This window comes from Melanostigma gelatinosum (assembly GCF_949748355.1).
Source record: "Melanostigma gelatinosum genome assembly, chromosome: 21".
In the NCBI taxonomy this organism is placed as follows: Eukaryota; Metazoa; Chordata; class Actinopteri; order Perciformes; family Zoarcidae; genus Melanostigma; species Melanostigma gelatinosum.
Window position 1 is genome coordinate 18,797,151 of NC_136654.1, and position 14,887 is coordinate 18,812,037.

Genomic DNA, 14,887 nt, shown 5'->3' on the forward strand with positions numbered 1-14,887 from the left:
CATAAAGCTACAGAGATGCGTAATGAAAGCTCAACATCCTCTACGACATTTTCCAATATAAATGTTAACCGTTTCCCACCAATGAAAATCCTATAATTTAGAATAAATAGACCAGTTAAGGTATTGACTGTTTAAAAAAAAAAAAGTAGTTTAAAAATGAGATATCGCCGTAACTACAAAGTTAGTCATCAAATTGATGTCGCGGTCACTATAAATGACCAGATAAGCATCAAAGTCTGCTGCTGATGGCTCCTCCTCCGCTACCTGTAAACCTGCGATGCCATCTCCCGACAAATGGATGTGACAGGCGATGACTATATCCTCTCTTTAGCGCAAGAAACACTCATATTTTATTTTATTCAAACGATATTTCCGTGAGGGGATATCCACATACTGCGACCTTTTAAACGCGCGGAGCGCATTCAGCGGTGCGCGGCTCAAGTAGCGGACCTGCTGAAAGCTGCGCTGTTAAAAAGGTGGAGTGAGTGAATCCATCGACTGACGGGTCTCTTCAACACACTGACACTTACAGTGTCAGCCATCGGGACTGTCGGGAACATCGTGAGTTGTTGAGCAGGTTGCACAAAAATGTGATTTAAAAGAAGAAAAAAAACCGGATGACGCGCAATTCCAGCCACGAACGCGCATCGTGAGGCGCACGATTGAGATCTTGATTTCAAAGGAAGTTTTTTTTTTTTTTTTTTTTTTTTTTTTTTTTTTTCTTCTTCCCCTTTTCCTCTCTCCTCTTCTTTCTTCCTATTACTGCGTGACTGCTGTTGACTCAACTTTTACGTCGTTGCTTAGTGAAGCCAGATGAGAAGGCAGAGGAGCGGAAGGTGGTTGACTGGTGGCGCTGGCCGGAGATCCCCGAAGCGGCTGAATCCCAGTTGAGTTGATTGTTTGAGGGGGCTGGCAGGTGACCAGAGCCCGAGAATGTCGAAGCGGGAGCAATTCAACCCGGATCCGTCCATCCACATATCCAAGATGAATGTCATCATCCCGTTTTCCCCAGATGTGCCCTGTGACAGCAACGGCCAGCGGATGTGGTGGGCCTTCCTCGCGTCCTCCATGGTCACTTTCTTTGGGGGTCTCTTCATAATCCTCCTGTGGAGAACTCTCAAATATCTGTGGACTGTGTGCTGCCACTGTAACGCCAAAAAGAAGGTACGCACGAGCATTTCACAAACCACCACACCCCGATGAAATGACCGATTTACTCCAAGGTTTTTGTGCAACAGCCAGCGCGCTACAGCAATGTGTCCGGTTTGATTTCTGAAACCGGCTCGTAATTAAATCCGTGTTGAATAAGACCTCGTCGACAGAGAGCATAGTGGGCTGTACGTGACTTTGAATCATTTAGTCTGCTGCGCTTGGCTGAATGGCGCATACAATAACAGACACCATGATGCTGAAATAATTCCATTCTCCTGGTGAACGACAGTGTGGCTGGCCAGGTTTGTAGTTGCAGCTGACACTTGTTGGTGGACAACCGTATATCTGTTCCATTAGTTTGATTGGAAAGTGTTCAAACACACAAGCAGGTAGTATATTATATATATAAGGATTTTAAACTACTTCTCTTGCTTGTTGCTATTTGAATATACCGTATTCGTAGTTTTTTGGTTGAATCTGAAAGTACCCTCTTTGCACAAAATGCACCATATCAGATTCAATTGATAGTCTGTTTTTTATGACGTTTGTATAATCCTTTCTATTTAAGATATCCTTGTATGGTGAGAACAATGGAATATTTAAAGGGTTGCCTCACCCAAACTGACAAAAATCACACTCCCCTAATGTCCTCTTTTAATTCGTCACTTCATTTGTGTTTTATTGTCCAGATTTTGAGATATGTCCCGCCACCCCAGAACAATGAATGTGAAATCAATTGAATTAGAAAACGAATTAAAAAAGATAATAGTGGCGACTTGTCTTTTCTAGAAACAATGTTCTTGCTATTCTGCATAATCCACAGACCTTCATGTGAACATTTTCACTGGAACTATTGAATAATTAGTCTGTGAAAGCAGTTGAGATGTTGCTGTTGACTCTATTAAATGTAATTGTCCAATACTGTGATAATCACAAACCACATTCCATTCACCCCCCTTTTATTGGGGTTGGAGACACAATTGAATCATTTGGAAGAACTCACAAGATTTTAAGGCATTGACAGAAGCACAAACTCTCAAAAACTTTAGGATTCTTGGGAAATGAGACTAATGTTAAATATATATATTTTTAAATGGTTGTACTCCATAGCCTAGTTTCCCACAATGCATTCTCTCATCAACATATTCTGAGGTCATTATTATTATTTGCAGCTCGAAACCCTCCAGTGAACCGTTTGTTTGACTCGTCTCCAAAAGTCAGGAATAGTTTTACCCGTTCAGGACACACCGAGCGCGTCAGCTGTCTCACATTGTTGGATGTCCAACAGACATTCTCTTTCCAATGGTGTGCATCTGTAGTGCCTCTGGAGGCCAACACTCCTGCCACAGTGTAATCCCCAGAAATCATTTTCATAACATTTAAGGCAGACTGCCACGAGATTTTCTGTTTCACAAGTGTTACGAAACCATCTGCCCGAGGCCGGCCGCAATCCTGCGTTCGGATAAAAAAAAAAAGAAGAAATCTTGCAGTTTCTGTGTTGTATGGCGTGTTCGTCTGGCTCTTAAAGTTTCTATCCTTTTGTATATTTGAGGACAACCATGTAATGGCTGATACAGGTGCCAGAGATCGAGCAGCTCATGTGTTTACCTCAAGCATTCCTCTCTCAGACGGGCAGGGTGGATGAGGAGAAATGGCAAATGCTGCATGAAGGGTGGTGCTGACCGTTTGAAGGGTGACGTCTGTTTCATTTCTATTCTCTGGTTGCAATTAGGACGGCAACTATCGCCCACTTTTATCAGTGATTACTCTGCTGATACGGTTTTGGTTATTTAGCTAATCCCTTACTCTTTAAATTGTCTGAAAATACATAAAAATGCCCGATTGCAAGTTCCCGGAGACCGAGGTGATGTCCTCGGATTGCCTTTTTAAAATCTGACAAACGATTCAAAACCCAAAGGTACACCAGATGTCCTGGTAAAAGGAAGCATTTCTTTGCTTGATAAATGACTTAAAGGAAAGCTCGATCTGCTCAGAGTTGCAGCTCCGGTTTAAAATATTCAACAGAATCCACCAGCTCGCATCACCAGTTTTATTTATACACAAACAGAAATGCATCTCAGGATGAGGGTGTTGCTTTCAGAGTCCACAGTCGAACACTGTTCATGTGTGAATAAAAGAGAGGAGTCAGATTGTGTGTTTTTGTTCAGATTGTGCCAAGAGAAGCTGGTGAGCTCCACCAACCTGTTGTGCTCCTCTGTGGGAGTCAGCCAGAGATGGGTCATCTCTTCACTTCCAATCCTTCCCTCTCTGCCTTTTGCTCTCCGACATTCATTTCGTCTTCTCCTCCTCGCCCTCTTTTTTTTCTTTCTCATCCAAGAATCAACCTTCCTCCGAAGTGTCAGAAATGCAGTGTCAGGCACATGCGGTGTGTGCCATATGAATCGGTGTTTTTGTTGCTAAGCAACTAGCAAGCAAAGGATTTCGTTATAAGAGTAAATCTCTCTCTCTCTCTCTGTTATGCAGTTGTCTCGGCTGTGAGATGCGGCAGGTTGTGTTGGAGGAACACCTCCCCACCCCCTTCCAGTCTGTGCATGTCATTAACAGCCCAAACATGGAGCTCTCAGTGCACATTGTTATCGTTCGTAGATGTGAGTTGATAATCAGTTTGTCCCCCCCCCCCCCCTGTGAGGCGTTCGCTATCCCCTGTCTCTGAGCCCGAACCTCCATCTCTGAGGCTCTGCCGTCCCAGTCGGATGGAAATCGATGAAACTCGTCGTCTGTGAGCTTCTGATGAATGACGGCTATTATCTGTCTGTGAGGAAGAAAGAAACGGTTCATTGCAAGTGGCACTGTATACTCATGATGGGAGGATGACACGCTTCTCACTCATTCTTCTATCAGGCTCACGGTGAGAGTTTCTCTGTGGTGACGTGTTTTAGTGTCCATTCAGTCTGTGCTGGAGGTTTGAGACACCATATATCAGTGGCGCAAGGTAGTTATGACGAGCCCCAGTACACACACACACACACACACACACACACACTCGGCACACCATGTGCTTAGCTTGACAGAATTTGCGCCTAAAGTAGCATATCGTCTCATCCCATAATCACATAGTTCATATTGGACACCATTATCATACATATTACCCAGCAATCATCATTGTATAGTTTGCTGCTGACAGTTTTACCCCCCAAAAACTCACGTCCAACACATTATAAGAGGGCCTGCTCTCGCTACGCTCTCTACTGAACGGACTATATTTACGCACCTGCCTTATAGCCAACAGTGGACAAAGGTAGACGTGGCATTGTTCGATGTGTTGTGTGTTCAAGTTATTGAAAGAGGCCCATCACCACCACATATTTGTAGAACACGAAGCTCGTGTTCTGGCAATGTCGGCCGGCCATGACATGCTGTACAAACATTCACGTTACCCTCAGGATGAATTTCAATAACTTCAGAGATCCCCTGACTTTTCCTTGAGCACCATAAGGACGTTGACATTTCTGGTTTTCAGTCAAAAATAAAATGTCCCGACATCTATTGGAGTGATTACAGTGACATCTGCTACAGATATTCAAGATCCCCTAACTTTTCACAAAAGGTCATCATCGGGTCAACGTTTTAATTTGTCCGTTACTTCGGTTTAGGACTAAATACCCGCAAAACCAATGACATTCCCATCACCCTCAGCTGTACTTCGTGTTTGGTGCTAATTAGCAAATGTTAGCAGGTTGAACTAATATGGTGAACATTGTAAACATCATAAGCATTCTGATGTTAGCATTCAGCTCAAAGCACCGCTGTGACTGTTGTATGGAGAGTCACTAGCGTGGCTGTAGAGTCTGGTATTTATCTTGTCATTTTTTAAAGCGTGTATTTTGTTGTACAGTTACACTGTTAATGTGGAAGATGAAATACTCTTTTTCAATAATTAAAATCTACTGCGTGATGTTTTTACGTTGTGTACATTTCTTAATAATGTTTGATTTGTATCTGAAAAGGCAGTGCCATGTGACTCAGTGTCCTTAGATGTGTCGGGTGCATGCGGCGGGTGGGTGGAGGTCGGTGGGTGGGGGGGTGATTTGAGGTTTCATATGGAGAGTCGCTCTCATGCTGCTTTAAAGTGCCTTCTGAAATATTGTAATTATGAGACGAGTGCTCATGATCGAACAGCTGTAATTAAGAGTCAGAAAGTTAGAATAGCTGAGTGGCACTTTGCTGTCAACAACGTTGACTATCAGCGATCACAGGTTATTTTTAAAACAAACAATTTTTGTTCATTTCTGAAACACAAACTTTATCAAAAATGCAAGAGCCTGATTTTGTTGGTGTGCATTTCATTTTATCTGTAGCTAGGAGAGCTTCAACATGTTGTACTTCAAGTATGAATGCTTGAAGGTAGCATCGTTTATCCTTCAACAAAACGCTCTGCAGTTTAGCCCTGTCAATTTTCAAAAGAAGAAATATTCCTTGTAATGGCTTTTTTGATTGGCTGTGTAATTAGTTGGGCATGTATTAGCTACTCACATTGCATAATATAAGCATCATGCTGCAGCTTGGCTGTCGTTGCACCATCTGGGATCCAACAGGTCTCAGAGTAACACAAACTTTAAACATCTGGATGGTGCCAGAGCCTGCTCTGCTGCTGCTTTCTGTCAGTAAGACGAGAGATGCATTGATTATGTTGCAAGACAAGTTTATTAGAAAATGTTTATGTATGTTTACATATTATGCGGGTGTGGCCTTTTATATATTTGTGATGAATATCACACTTAATTACTGTAGCAAAAGGAAAAGTCACTTTACTGGCTTGTGCAGTCAGTCCTTCATTTCTTTCACTGATTTTCGTGGCCACATTTCCCAGTTTAGCTGTTGCATACACTTTCAACTGTTTGAAATAGTTTGTGATGATGTTCATCAACAGTTGAGTCATTCAATAATAACAACACGTTTCTACTCTTGTCCAATTTTAGCTTCTGCTTCCACATAACGAGCTGAGTTAAGCTGCTGACCGGAGGCTGAGTTTCTCGGCTCGTTGCTATTTGTATCCATGTAGATCTTCACCAAATAATTGGGTGCATTCAGTCAGCGATGCATTGATTGGGAGAACGTTGGGGTCAAGTGCCATATGTAACGTCTTTCTTCACACGGCAGAGGGGCCGTAGATCAGTTATGAGACTCGGATTTCCTCCTCTGAGAATGTCTTCATTTATCAATAATTGATTCATATGAATGTATATTTAAATAATGAATTCACTTTCGCCGAAAATTGTGTCACGAGCCGCATGTTAGACTCTCTTTTAATGGGCTTGTCATTTGAGAACAGATCTTGGTGGATCCTGAGAATAGGCGAGCGATGATGATCAACGACCTCTGGCGTCATGGGGACTAGATTTAGGCGAGATAGTGAAACCTATATTTGGAGGCTCTGACTATTGATCAAAGTGACGCAGAGGAGATGAACTGCCTGAGTGGGTGTAATGACTACATCTTCTCTGGTGTCTGCAGCTCCATTAATAATGTATCCTTTCATTTTCATTTCATTCAAATAAAGTCCAGTGGAAGATTGTTCCCTCTCGACGTGCGCTGAAACTACAACTTTTACAAAAGTAAACATCACATCCACAACACGCTTTATGATCAAAACTAAATCAATGTTTGTCCTGCAGGAAGGAATTAGAGATTTCAATGTCAATCAACCCGCAGTTCTCTCAATCTTCACATTGAAGGTTCCTTCCTGCACGATGACCCTGACACTTTTTAAAGAATAATTGGACAGAAGCATGTCATGAATCATTCATCTTTGATCTCTTCCTTTACTGGCATTTAGAAATACCATAGCCAGTGTGTTTTCAGTGTACAATTTTAGATTTGGTCATTAAAGTGCTGGGGGATAACAGCGTGATGCCAATTAATCCGACTTACCTGGTTCCCTCAACACAGCCTGTGTCACTTTATTCATTGAAGCAGGGAAGTGCACCGTCGGATAAATACATCCGGTCAAGTTTTATGAGAAGACTTCACAGGAATTCTGACGTTATTGCAAAGGCTTTCAAAAGGAAAACAAAGAGTCCTGCACACAGATCATCACTTGTACGCACTTTGTTTACGACAACAATACACTTTTCAGACATAAAAACAACCATGATACTGAGGTCTTTCAATTGTTAATATATGTAGTTAATTTACCAATATTCTAAGGCGCTCTAGGGATTATAAATGACAACTTTTAAATGAATAAATTCCATAAAACACTGTTCGTTACTAGATTGACTAACACTAGCTAACATCTCTCTCTCTCTTCAGATGTCTCCTGTATTCTTACTTTTTTTAAGAAAGTATTTCTTAAAAAAAGACTCAAAGTTTGTGTGGGACTTGCAGAAATTACACAAATAAAAACAAAAGTCACAATTGAAGCAGCAGAGGCTGAGATAACGTTTTGATATTTTCTTTCTCTATTTGCCTTTATTTTATATTGATAGAAGAAAGAGGAAGAGAGGCGGAGATTACTTGACTTTCAGTCCTTTAATGTCTCAAGTGCCAAAAAACATCCTACACTTCCCATAATGCAACTGGATAGTGTCTTTCACTCGTGCCCCTCTGCTCTATATGCTGCAATTCATGGTGCAGATTTTCTGTCCAATATTTGATTTCTTTCCAGCTTAAATCACAACAACCCTGATGACATCTCGATGACATCATCAGGGTTATTTTATCTGACTTAAGAGAGCTCCTACAAAACCACAGAAGAAGAAAGTAACATTTCAGTCACAAAGGTCTTCTTTACAGGCTCAGTAGTAGCCTACTCTCCGTGACCAGTAAACTGAACTTTGTACATGTAAAATCTGTGGAATGTCCATTTTAAATAAAGACAATCCCTATATTAAATGTTGCCTGAGTACTCATCAACACTTCCTACAAGATAAACAAATACTTCCAGCTCTTGACATACATCTGAGGAGAAAGACTTGCTCCATCATCTGAGAATAACGAAATGTGTCCGCTAAGTTTTATTTATCAGTAAGTGGCTTATGTAACCAATCTGACTTACATGGGCATAATGCTCAATTTGTAGCCAGCTATATTTCATGAAAACAGCAGACGATGCAATATATTACTCAGCAGGACCGCATATTACTATTTACTGCAACATTAAAACCTCTTAAACACCTCTTCTCGAAAATAGCATACCCATACTAAGGAGACCACAGTTCTGTAACTACAAGGTCTATTTTAATAATGTTTGAGGCTATAATCAGATCACAACACTGGGGAAATTGTTCAGTGGGTAATATTGTGTATATGTTGCTGGTTAATATAGTAAATGAAGACATTACACAGCTCAAATTGAAAATATTCAGGTTCGCCTGGAGAAAAAAAAAATCACTTTTTGATATTGTGTTTTTGAAATAATGCAGCAGCTCCCTGAAAACTCTCCCAAATCATAGCACAACTGATCAGTAGTTGCTGAATAAAGGTTAAAGTGGGATAAAGTGAAGAACAAGAGGCTTTAGTACAGAGAGGTCACGCGATGTCATCATTTTCGAACCAGCTGTTGCAGCTCTTACATTGTACTTTTATATACTATATAGCTATATATTTCACTTTTTTTATCACTCATATTATGCAATACATCCAAATACAGCTGTTAGGAATCATTTTGACAGCAAGCATGTTTCTGGCTGTCATCCATAGGATTTTCTCAGTTCATGTGTGTCTATGGGGCTCCAGCTCCTCCTAGTCAGTCTCAGGAAGCCGGGTATAGAAGCGGGTGTTGATTGACAGAAGTTTTAGCGAGTAACGTTGCAAGAAGTGCCGAGTGTAAAATTCTATTGGCCGAAAGTCTGACCCCTGGTCCGAGGTGGGTTGACCCCCCTTCCACAGGAAACAGCTCGGAAGTAAACAGGAAGCACTTGGCGTCCATGACGGTACCGCTAAAACGGATAATTTTCGATGTTATTGGACTAATATTTCATAAAACGTCACAAAAAACAAAGGATTTTTTCGGCTGAAGACCAGCGCCATGGCACCCTTGTCCACTCACAGCTTTATACCGGTTCAACGGGGAGAAAAAAACGAAGGTAGTTTCTGTGTTGCATGCTAATGCTAATCGATGTACGGATTAGCCAGCTAGCTGCGAGCTAAGTGGTGCAAATATGGATTTAAAGCACACATAACGCAGGCATTCTGGCCAGGATTTCATCCTTTTATCACACATTTTCGAAATGCTTATATGAGTAGTATATAGTTGTGTTTGGAGTGTGTAAAAAGTGACTTCTATGATCGTGTTGCCCATACGTCCGGTAAATGAAATATACACATGTACAGTTCTGGCTATCAAAATGAGCAATTTCTGGACGCTACTTATGAGCCCCCCTCCCCCCGAGAGCCCCCAAATTCGGGGGCGTCGTGCTTACGAAATCCTTAGCACTAATACTTCATGATAGACCCTGTATAATATTCCCACTACATTAGACAACGTATATTTCGTGATTTTACGGTGAGCTTAACATGCTTGGGTATCAATATAATACTCCTAAATAATATTTCACCGTTATCAGTATTGTATTTTGTGACTTTATTCTACGTTTTATTCAATTTCATTGATTTAAAAATAGGTGCTGTGACATGCTCATCGTATGTGTCAGTATATTCTGGGGACTGTCGAGGGATTATAGCACTTTAACCGAACTGCTTGTTGGATGCCCGTAGCTTTATGTTCCTTAACAGTTTAACACTCATTCAACAGGCTGCTGACTGACAGGACACACAACATGTTCTTTTCCCTTTGAGTCTCTAACCCGGAGTCTGATCCACTCACCCTGATCTTCTTAAGGGATCTCCTCTCCTGGGAGAGGGATCCCTCCTCTATTGCTCTCCCACAGGTTTCTTCCTCTTTCCTCCCCGTTAAAGGGGTTTTTTGGGGAGTTTTTCCTGTTCTGATGTGAGGGTTCCGGGACAAGAGGATGTCAAATGTGTACATATTGTAAAGCCCTCTGAGGCAAATTTGTAATTTGTGATTTTGGGCTATACAAAAATGAATTGAATTGAAAACTGAGATTTAACTGAAATTCCCCCAGAGGCTCAGTTTCATGACTTGCCTAATGTGATTGTTTTTTTCTTTCTCAAAATAAATGATGTAGCTTTGGAAAGTCTTAGTGGTTTGGATCACCGTGTAAAATAACTACCGCAAAAGTGCCCGTTAACCCTTTTTATTAAAGCAAAATACGCTATACTCGAATGAAAACTATTCAGAGTTCAATTCTGAAATAGATAATGGAAACATTGCCTAGAAACAGCTGATACCTGTTGCCTCTCATTTCCAAATTGCAGTTTCACCGAGTTTTCCGTTCCTGTGTCTCATTGGCTGCATTAGCTACTAAGTGAGCTGGACATGTTATGATATTGTTATCAGGTTAGTGCTGCAGGGCTCTGGACAGGCAGTAGGAAGTGTAACATGGGCTGCTGGTGCTCCTGCTTGTCGCTGACTAATGGCTCTGAACATGATTGAATTACTTAGTGCAGCCAGCTATTTCGTAATAATGATGGAGCGGGTTAAAATGTGTGGCGTGTGGGTGGGCACCATTATGGAATACCCTGCTGAAACCAGTTTTTTTTTTAAATTAAAAAGTGTAAAATATCTATGTGATAATACTTCATTTTCTGAGATGTGGTCATTTTGTCTCCCACTGTAATACACTTTTCAAACAAAAAACGATCTCCGTCCAGACTAGCAAGCCTGAAAACTTCAGGCTTGAAAACTTGCTTTGTCATAGAAAATACGACTAAGAGTATTATAGTAGACTTTAATAATGAAAGGTAGTACTTGATTCTTAAGATCTTCCTCTAAAATCTTCCTCTATAAACTCAAACAGACACATTTTGTGGAAAGTTTTAGAGGCTTTATTCTTCAAACGTAGTTACAACGCTGCAGGTCTTGCTCTATCTCTCTCACGCACATGAAATTCACTTCAAAATGAACACTTGAGTTTTTACACTTATCCGTTTTCGGTGCTCTAAAACTCCGGCCTAGTGTGGACGCTCAGTGTGAAGGTAGCAAAAGATATGCATTTTAAAATGGAAACGTAGTAGTGTGGACATGGCCTAAAAATGGGGCTTAACAAGCTCTCAATTCATGTATTTGTAGCTTTGCACCTTTCTCTCAACAATGCTAATGTTCCTTACTTGCTGACAAGTTCTCAATTTTATTTTTGATAGGATTTTTAAACTTTATTGAAGTACAGTTTTAGATGAAGGAACTTCATTTTAAAGTTGAATCATCCCTTTCTTAATACTTTACCTTTTTAAAGGAGAAGTCTGCTGTTGTTTAGCAAACATTACTCAAAGTAAATTGTGTGTTTGTTGGGTATTATCGTACACCTTTGGTGCTTTTTAGAGTGTTGATAGCAGCAGGATGCTGTACGTGGGATTGACTCATCATAATGCAGCCGTGTGGCTCATTAATGTGTTTTTGGACGACAATGGAGGCTCTATGGCACAGAGGAATAAGTTATATCAGGTTTTAGCGTCATAGTCACCTGTCGTGCATTAAGTCAAACTCATGAGACAAATTTGCTAAAAACACATACAGGAGCCAAATCATTGCACTGTAGTTTATTTTAAGTGGAACCCGTGTCCTGCTAAAGATATAGAATAGTACCAGCCTTACTCTTAAACATAAGTAAAGGATTTTAGCCTTTTTCCCTCGCTTATTTCTAGACCATACTGCTGACAAGCAGATGCTCGTGTTGTCTCATCATAACCGTGGGTACCCCATTGTACCCCTTACGTTGCAGACCATAGTCATTCATTCATTGCCTTATTTCAGTGGTGCTGCGCCCCCTCCAACTTTACAAAGACTTACGGTGGCGTCGACACGCGACACATGTTGCACGCCAGGAGTTCTTTGTAGCTGGCTGTCCTATCCTGGAGAATGTGAGATATTAGACATTAACGGCACAACAAAAAAGACTGCTGCAATAGTATGCACACGCTACAATGGAAACCATATAAACTGTAACTTTTAACTGTGAACAGTTATTTTTCTTCCCCTTTAAGTAAAGTGCATCAACTAATCCCACATGACGAGCAGAGCTGCAGGAGGAAAAAGCCCAGAGGGATGTGTGACACCATTAAGGTAGAGGAGGAGTAGGACGTCACAGGGTAAAGAGTCTGAGTTGTGTTCGCCTTGAGGGTGTGGGGTGTTTCATCAGGGAGCATGGCTAACCTCTGCATCCTGTCTCGATTTCCTGCTCTGTGAATCATGCCAGTCCCGACAGACAGACAGACAGACAGACAGACAGACAGGTGGAGAGGCAGGCAGGCAGGCAGCCCACTCAGTGGAGCAGAAACACCAGGAGCTCAGTGGCTGCCATGGATACACTCCTGGAGTCTCTTTGCTGCTCTCACTCTGTATGTTTTCTGTATGCATGTGTGCATGCATGTGCGTGGGTTTATTTTGGAAACCTTGAGCCTGGTCACCCTAATTAGAATGGTTCATGAATGATTTTAAAGTGGTGTTTTCTAGAAGTTGAGCAGTCCATGTTGCGTTTTTGCATAGCTGTCAATCAAACAAAAAAAACGTAGGTGGTACTTTCTTTTAACAAAGTTTGGATTTCTGTAGGTGCCGATCTTATCAATGTCTTTTTAATACAATGAATGAAATGACGATTTTTAATGTTGAAGGTCATAATCACCCACAATCATCTTTCAGCTCCTTGTTTAGGTTTCATTAACCGCTTTTCTAGACTCGGACAGAAGATATTAACAAAAGGAGGCATTTTGGAGGTTAAAGCTGCACTAATCAGCACTCTTTTATAAGAAAATGATGATTATATTGCTAGAAATGATCAGAAGTACAAGTGTGAACAATTCTACAATAACTATTTTGTGTGCCAACATTGTGGCTATTTAAACTGTTAGGAAGCAGCTCTTATCTATATTTTTACGTTAAATGACTAATGTTAATATGAAAGTTATCACTTATAACGTCAAACTCGCAGGGAATTATTACCCAACTCTGCAGTCCCCCTCAGCTTTACGAGTGTTAAAGCTCCTTTGAGCTCGTAGTTTTGGTTTTGTGGCCCTGACCTTAACTTGAGCACTAATACCATCAAGTGGCTCTACCTATCCGCTCCCTCTGTCGTTCCCTCTCTCTGGCCTGGATGCTAGTTGGACAGCAGCTTGGTTTCCGCAAATATGTTGAGAATGAGTCGGAAAATATTTATCTTACAACAAAGTGATATTGCAGTGGATCACACATTTTCCTGTGCTAGAGGATTTTTCCTGGGATTGATCCACCATCACAGAAAAAGGGCTGTTGGGTAATACTGTAGGTTGATGCATAATGGCTAGGCTATCGTAGCAATCAGTGATCATTTCAAAACTGAAGAAAAAGTTATTGTGAAGTTTCCGATTTTTCATTGTTACCTTCTGCATCCTTTTCTTTGCAGGAGGTCCATCGGATCATCACAGTCGATGGCATCAAGCGCACCAGCAAGGACGACCCAGCGGCCAGTGAGGTGGGCTGGATGACCTCGGTCAAAGACTGGGCTGGAGTCATGATATCCGCTCAGACATTGACCGGAAGAGTCCTGGTGAGTTCACCGAATCTTTGATTGACATCTCGAGCTGCTTTAGCCTACGTGTAGCAGGCCGACGGTTAAGACGTCATGTGAGATGAAGCGTGACAGCCGATCATGATCGCCCCCCCCCCCCCCCCCCCCCAACTTCCTCATGACAGCTAGGCACTCGGGTTGAACTCCCTCATATTTTTGTCAATGAAAGGGCCTTGTGAAAAATATTTGTTCCAGAAACCTTGCTGAGGAGGAGCTGGCATCTAATAAGCCACAAATCGTGCACGCTTACATTTTCCTTTAGTTTATTTCTGCTCGTCTGACGCATAAATACAGCGTTTTGAAGTGCACGTCGTGGCAGCTTATCTCTCAGACCATCAAAACAAAGCCAGGGAAAAAAAGAGGGGCGATTTAAAGAGTGAATTAAGGTCATACACACATAATGCCCTCAGATAGCAGAGAGAAACAGATCCAGAGGGACAGAAGGAGGGAGGGACATGTACAGTTTACCAATTGCATTCGGTCAGCCGAAGTCGTTGCCATGGTGCCTAGCGTGTCTGTTGACAGTGTCATGTGGAGAACTCATGCCTCTTGGACAACATGTTATGAGATCCTTATCACGTCCTTTTTTTCCGCTGTAACCTATCCCACCCGGTGGGACGTCGTCTAGTCAAGGACACTTTCGGTATGATAGAGATTCTGCTGCATCTTTTCTTCTTCTTCTTTTTATTTGACGAGAGTGTTTGATGATTTGGATGTAAGTGCTTGGCAATGCAACAGTAGGATTGGGGAGTGATGAAATGGCATGAGTGGGAGCACCATGCCAAGGCTTGCCGCAGTGCTCGGGGCTGATCCCACTTTCACCCACCCCACTATATGTGCAGTTGGCTCGCTACATGCAGGTTGTTCATCATGAATGCTGGGTGGGCAGCCACACTCAAGCATAATGGTTTGATTTGGAATATTAACTACTTTGTTCATGTTTGTGGGACAAAAAGTGTGTGTGTGTGTGTGTCGGGGGTGGGCTGTAGTTGTAAACAAAAATGATTAATTTAAAAGGTCTCTCACTGTGACACTTAAAATGTGCATCGCGTTTGTTTGATAATGTTCCTGCTTTTGGTGCATGTTGTCATTTAAAACAGAGTGAAGTGCAACATATGTTGTTGTTTTGAGATGATGTGTGTAGCCGTGAG

The 14,887-nt window shown here is 41.6% G+C and overlaps 1 protein-coding gene across 3 annotated transcripts in view; it reads left to right on the top strand.

The window, feature by feature from the left end:
• The first annotated feature begins 865 nt into the window (after window positions 1-865).
• LOC306795047 (calcium-activated potassium channel subunit alpha-1a) overlaps window positions 866-14,887 on the top strand; it is a 75,518-nt gene continuing 61,496 nt past the window's right edge. For all 3 annotated transcript variants that reach the window (XM_079293378.1, XM_079293379.1, XM_079293380.1), the window contains exons 1-2: window positions 866-1,164; window positions 13,572-13,715. In XM_079293378.1, coding sequence (XP_079149504.1) covers window positions 934-1,164; window positions 13,572-13,715 — 375 coding nt within the window. In that variant the 5' untranslated portion in view covers window positions 866-933. The remainder of the gene's footprint in view (window positions 1,165-13,571; window positions 13,716-14,887) is intronic.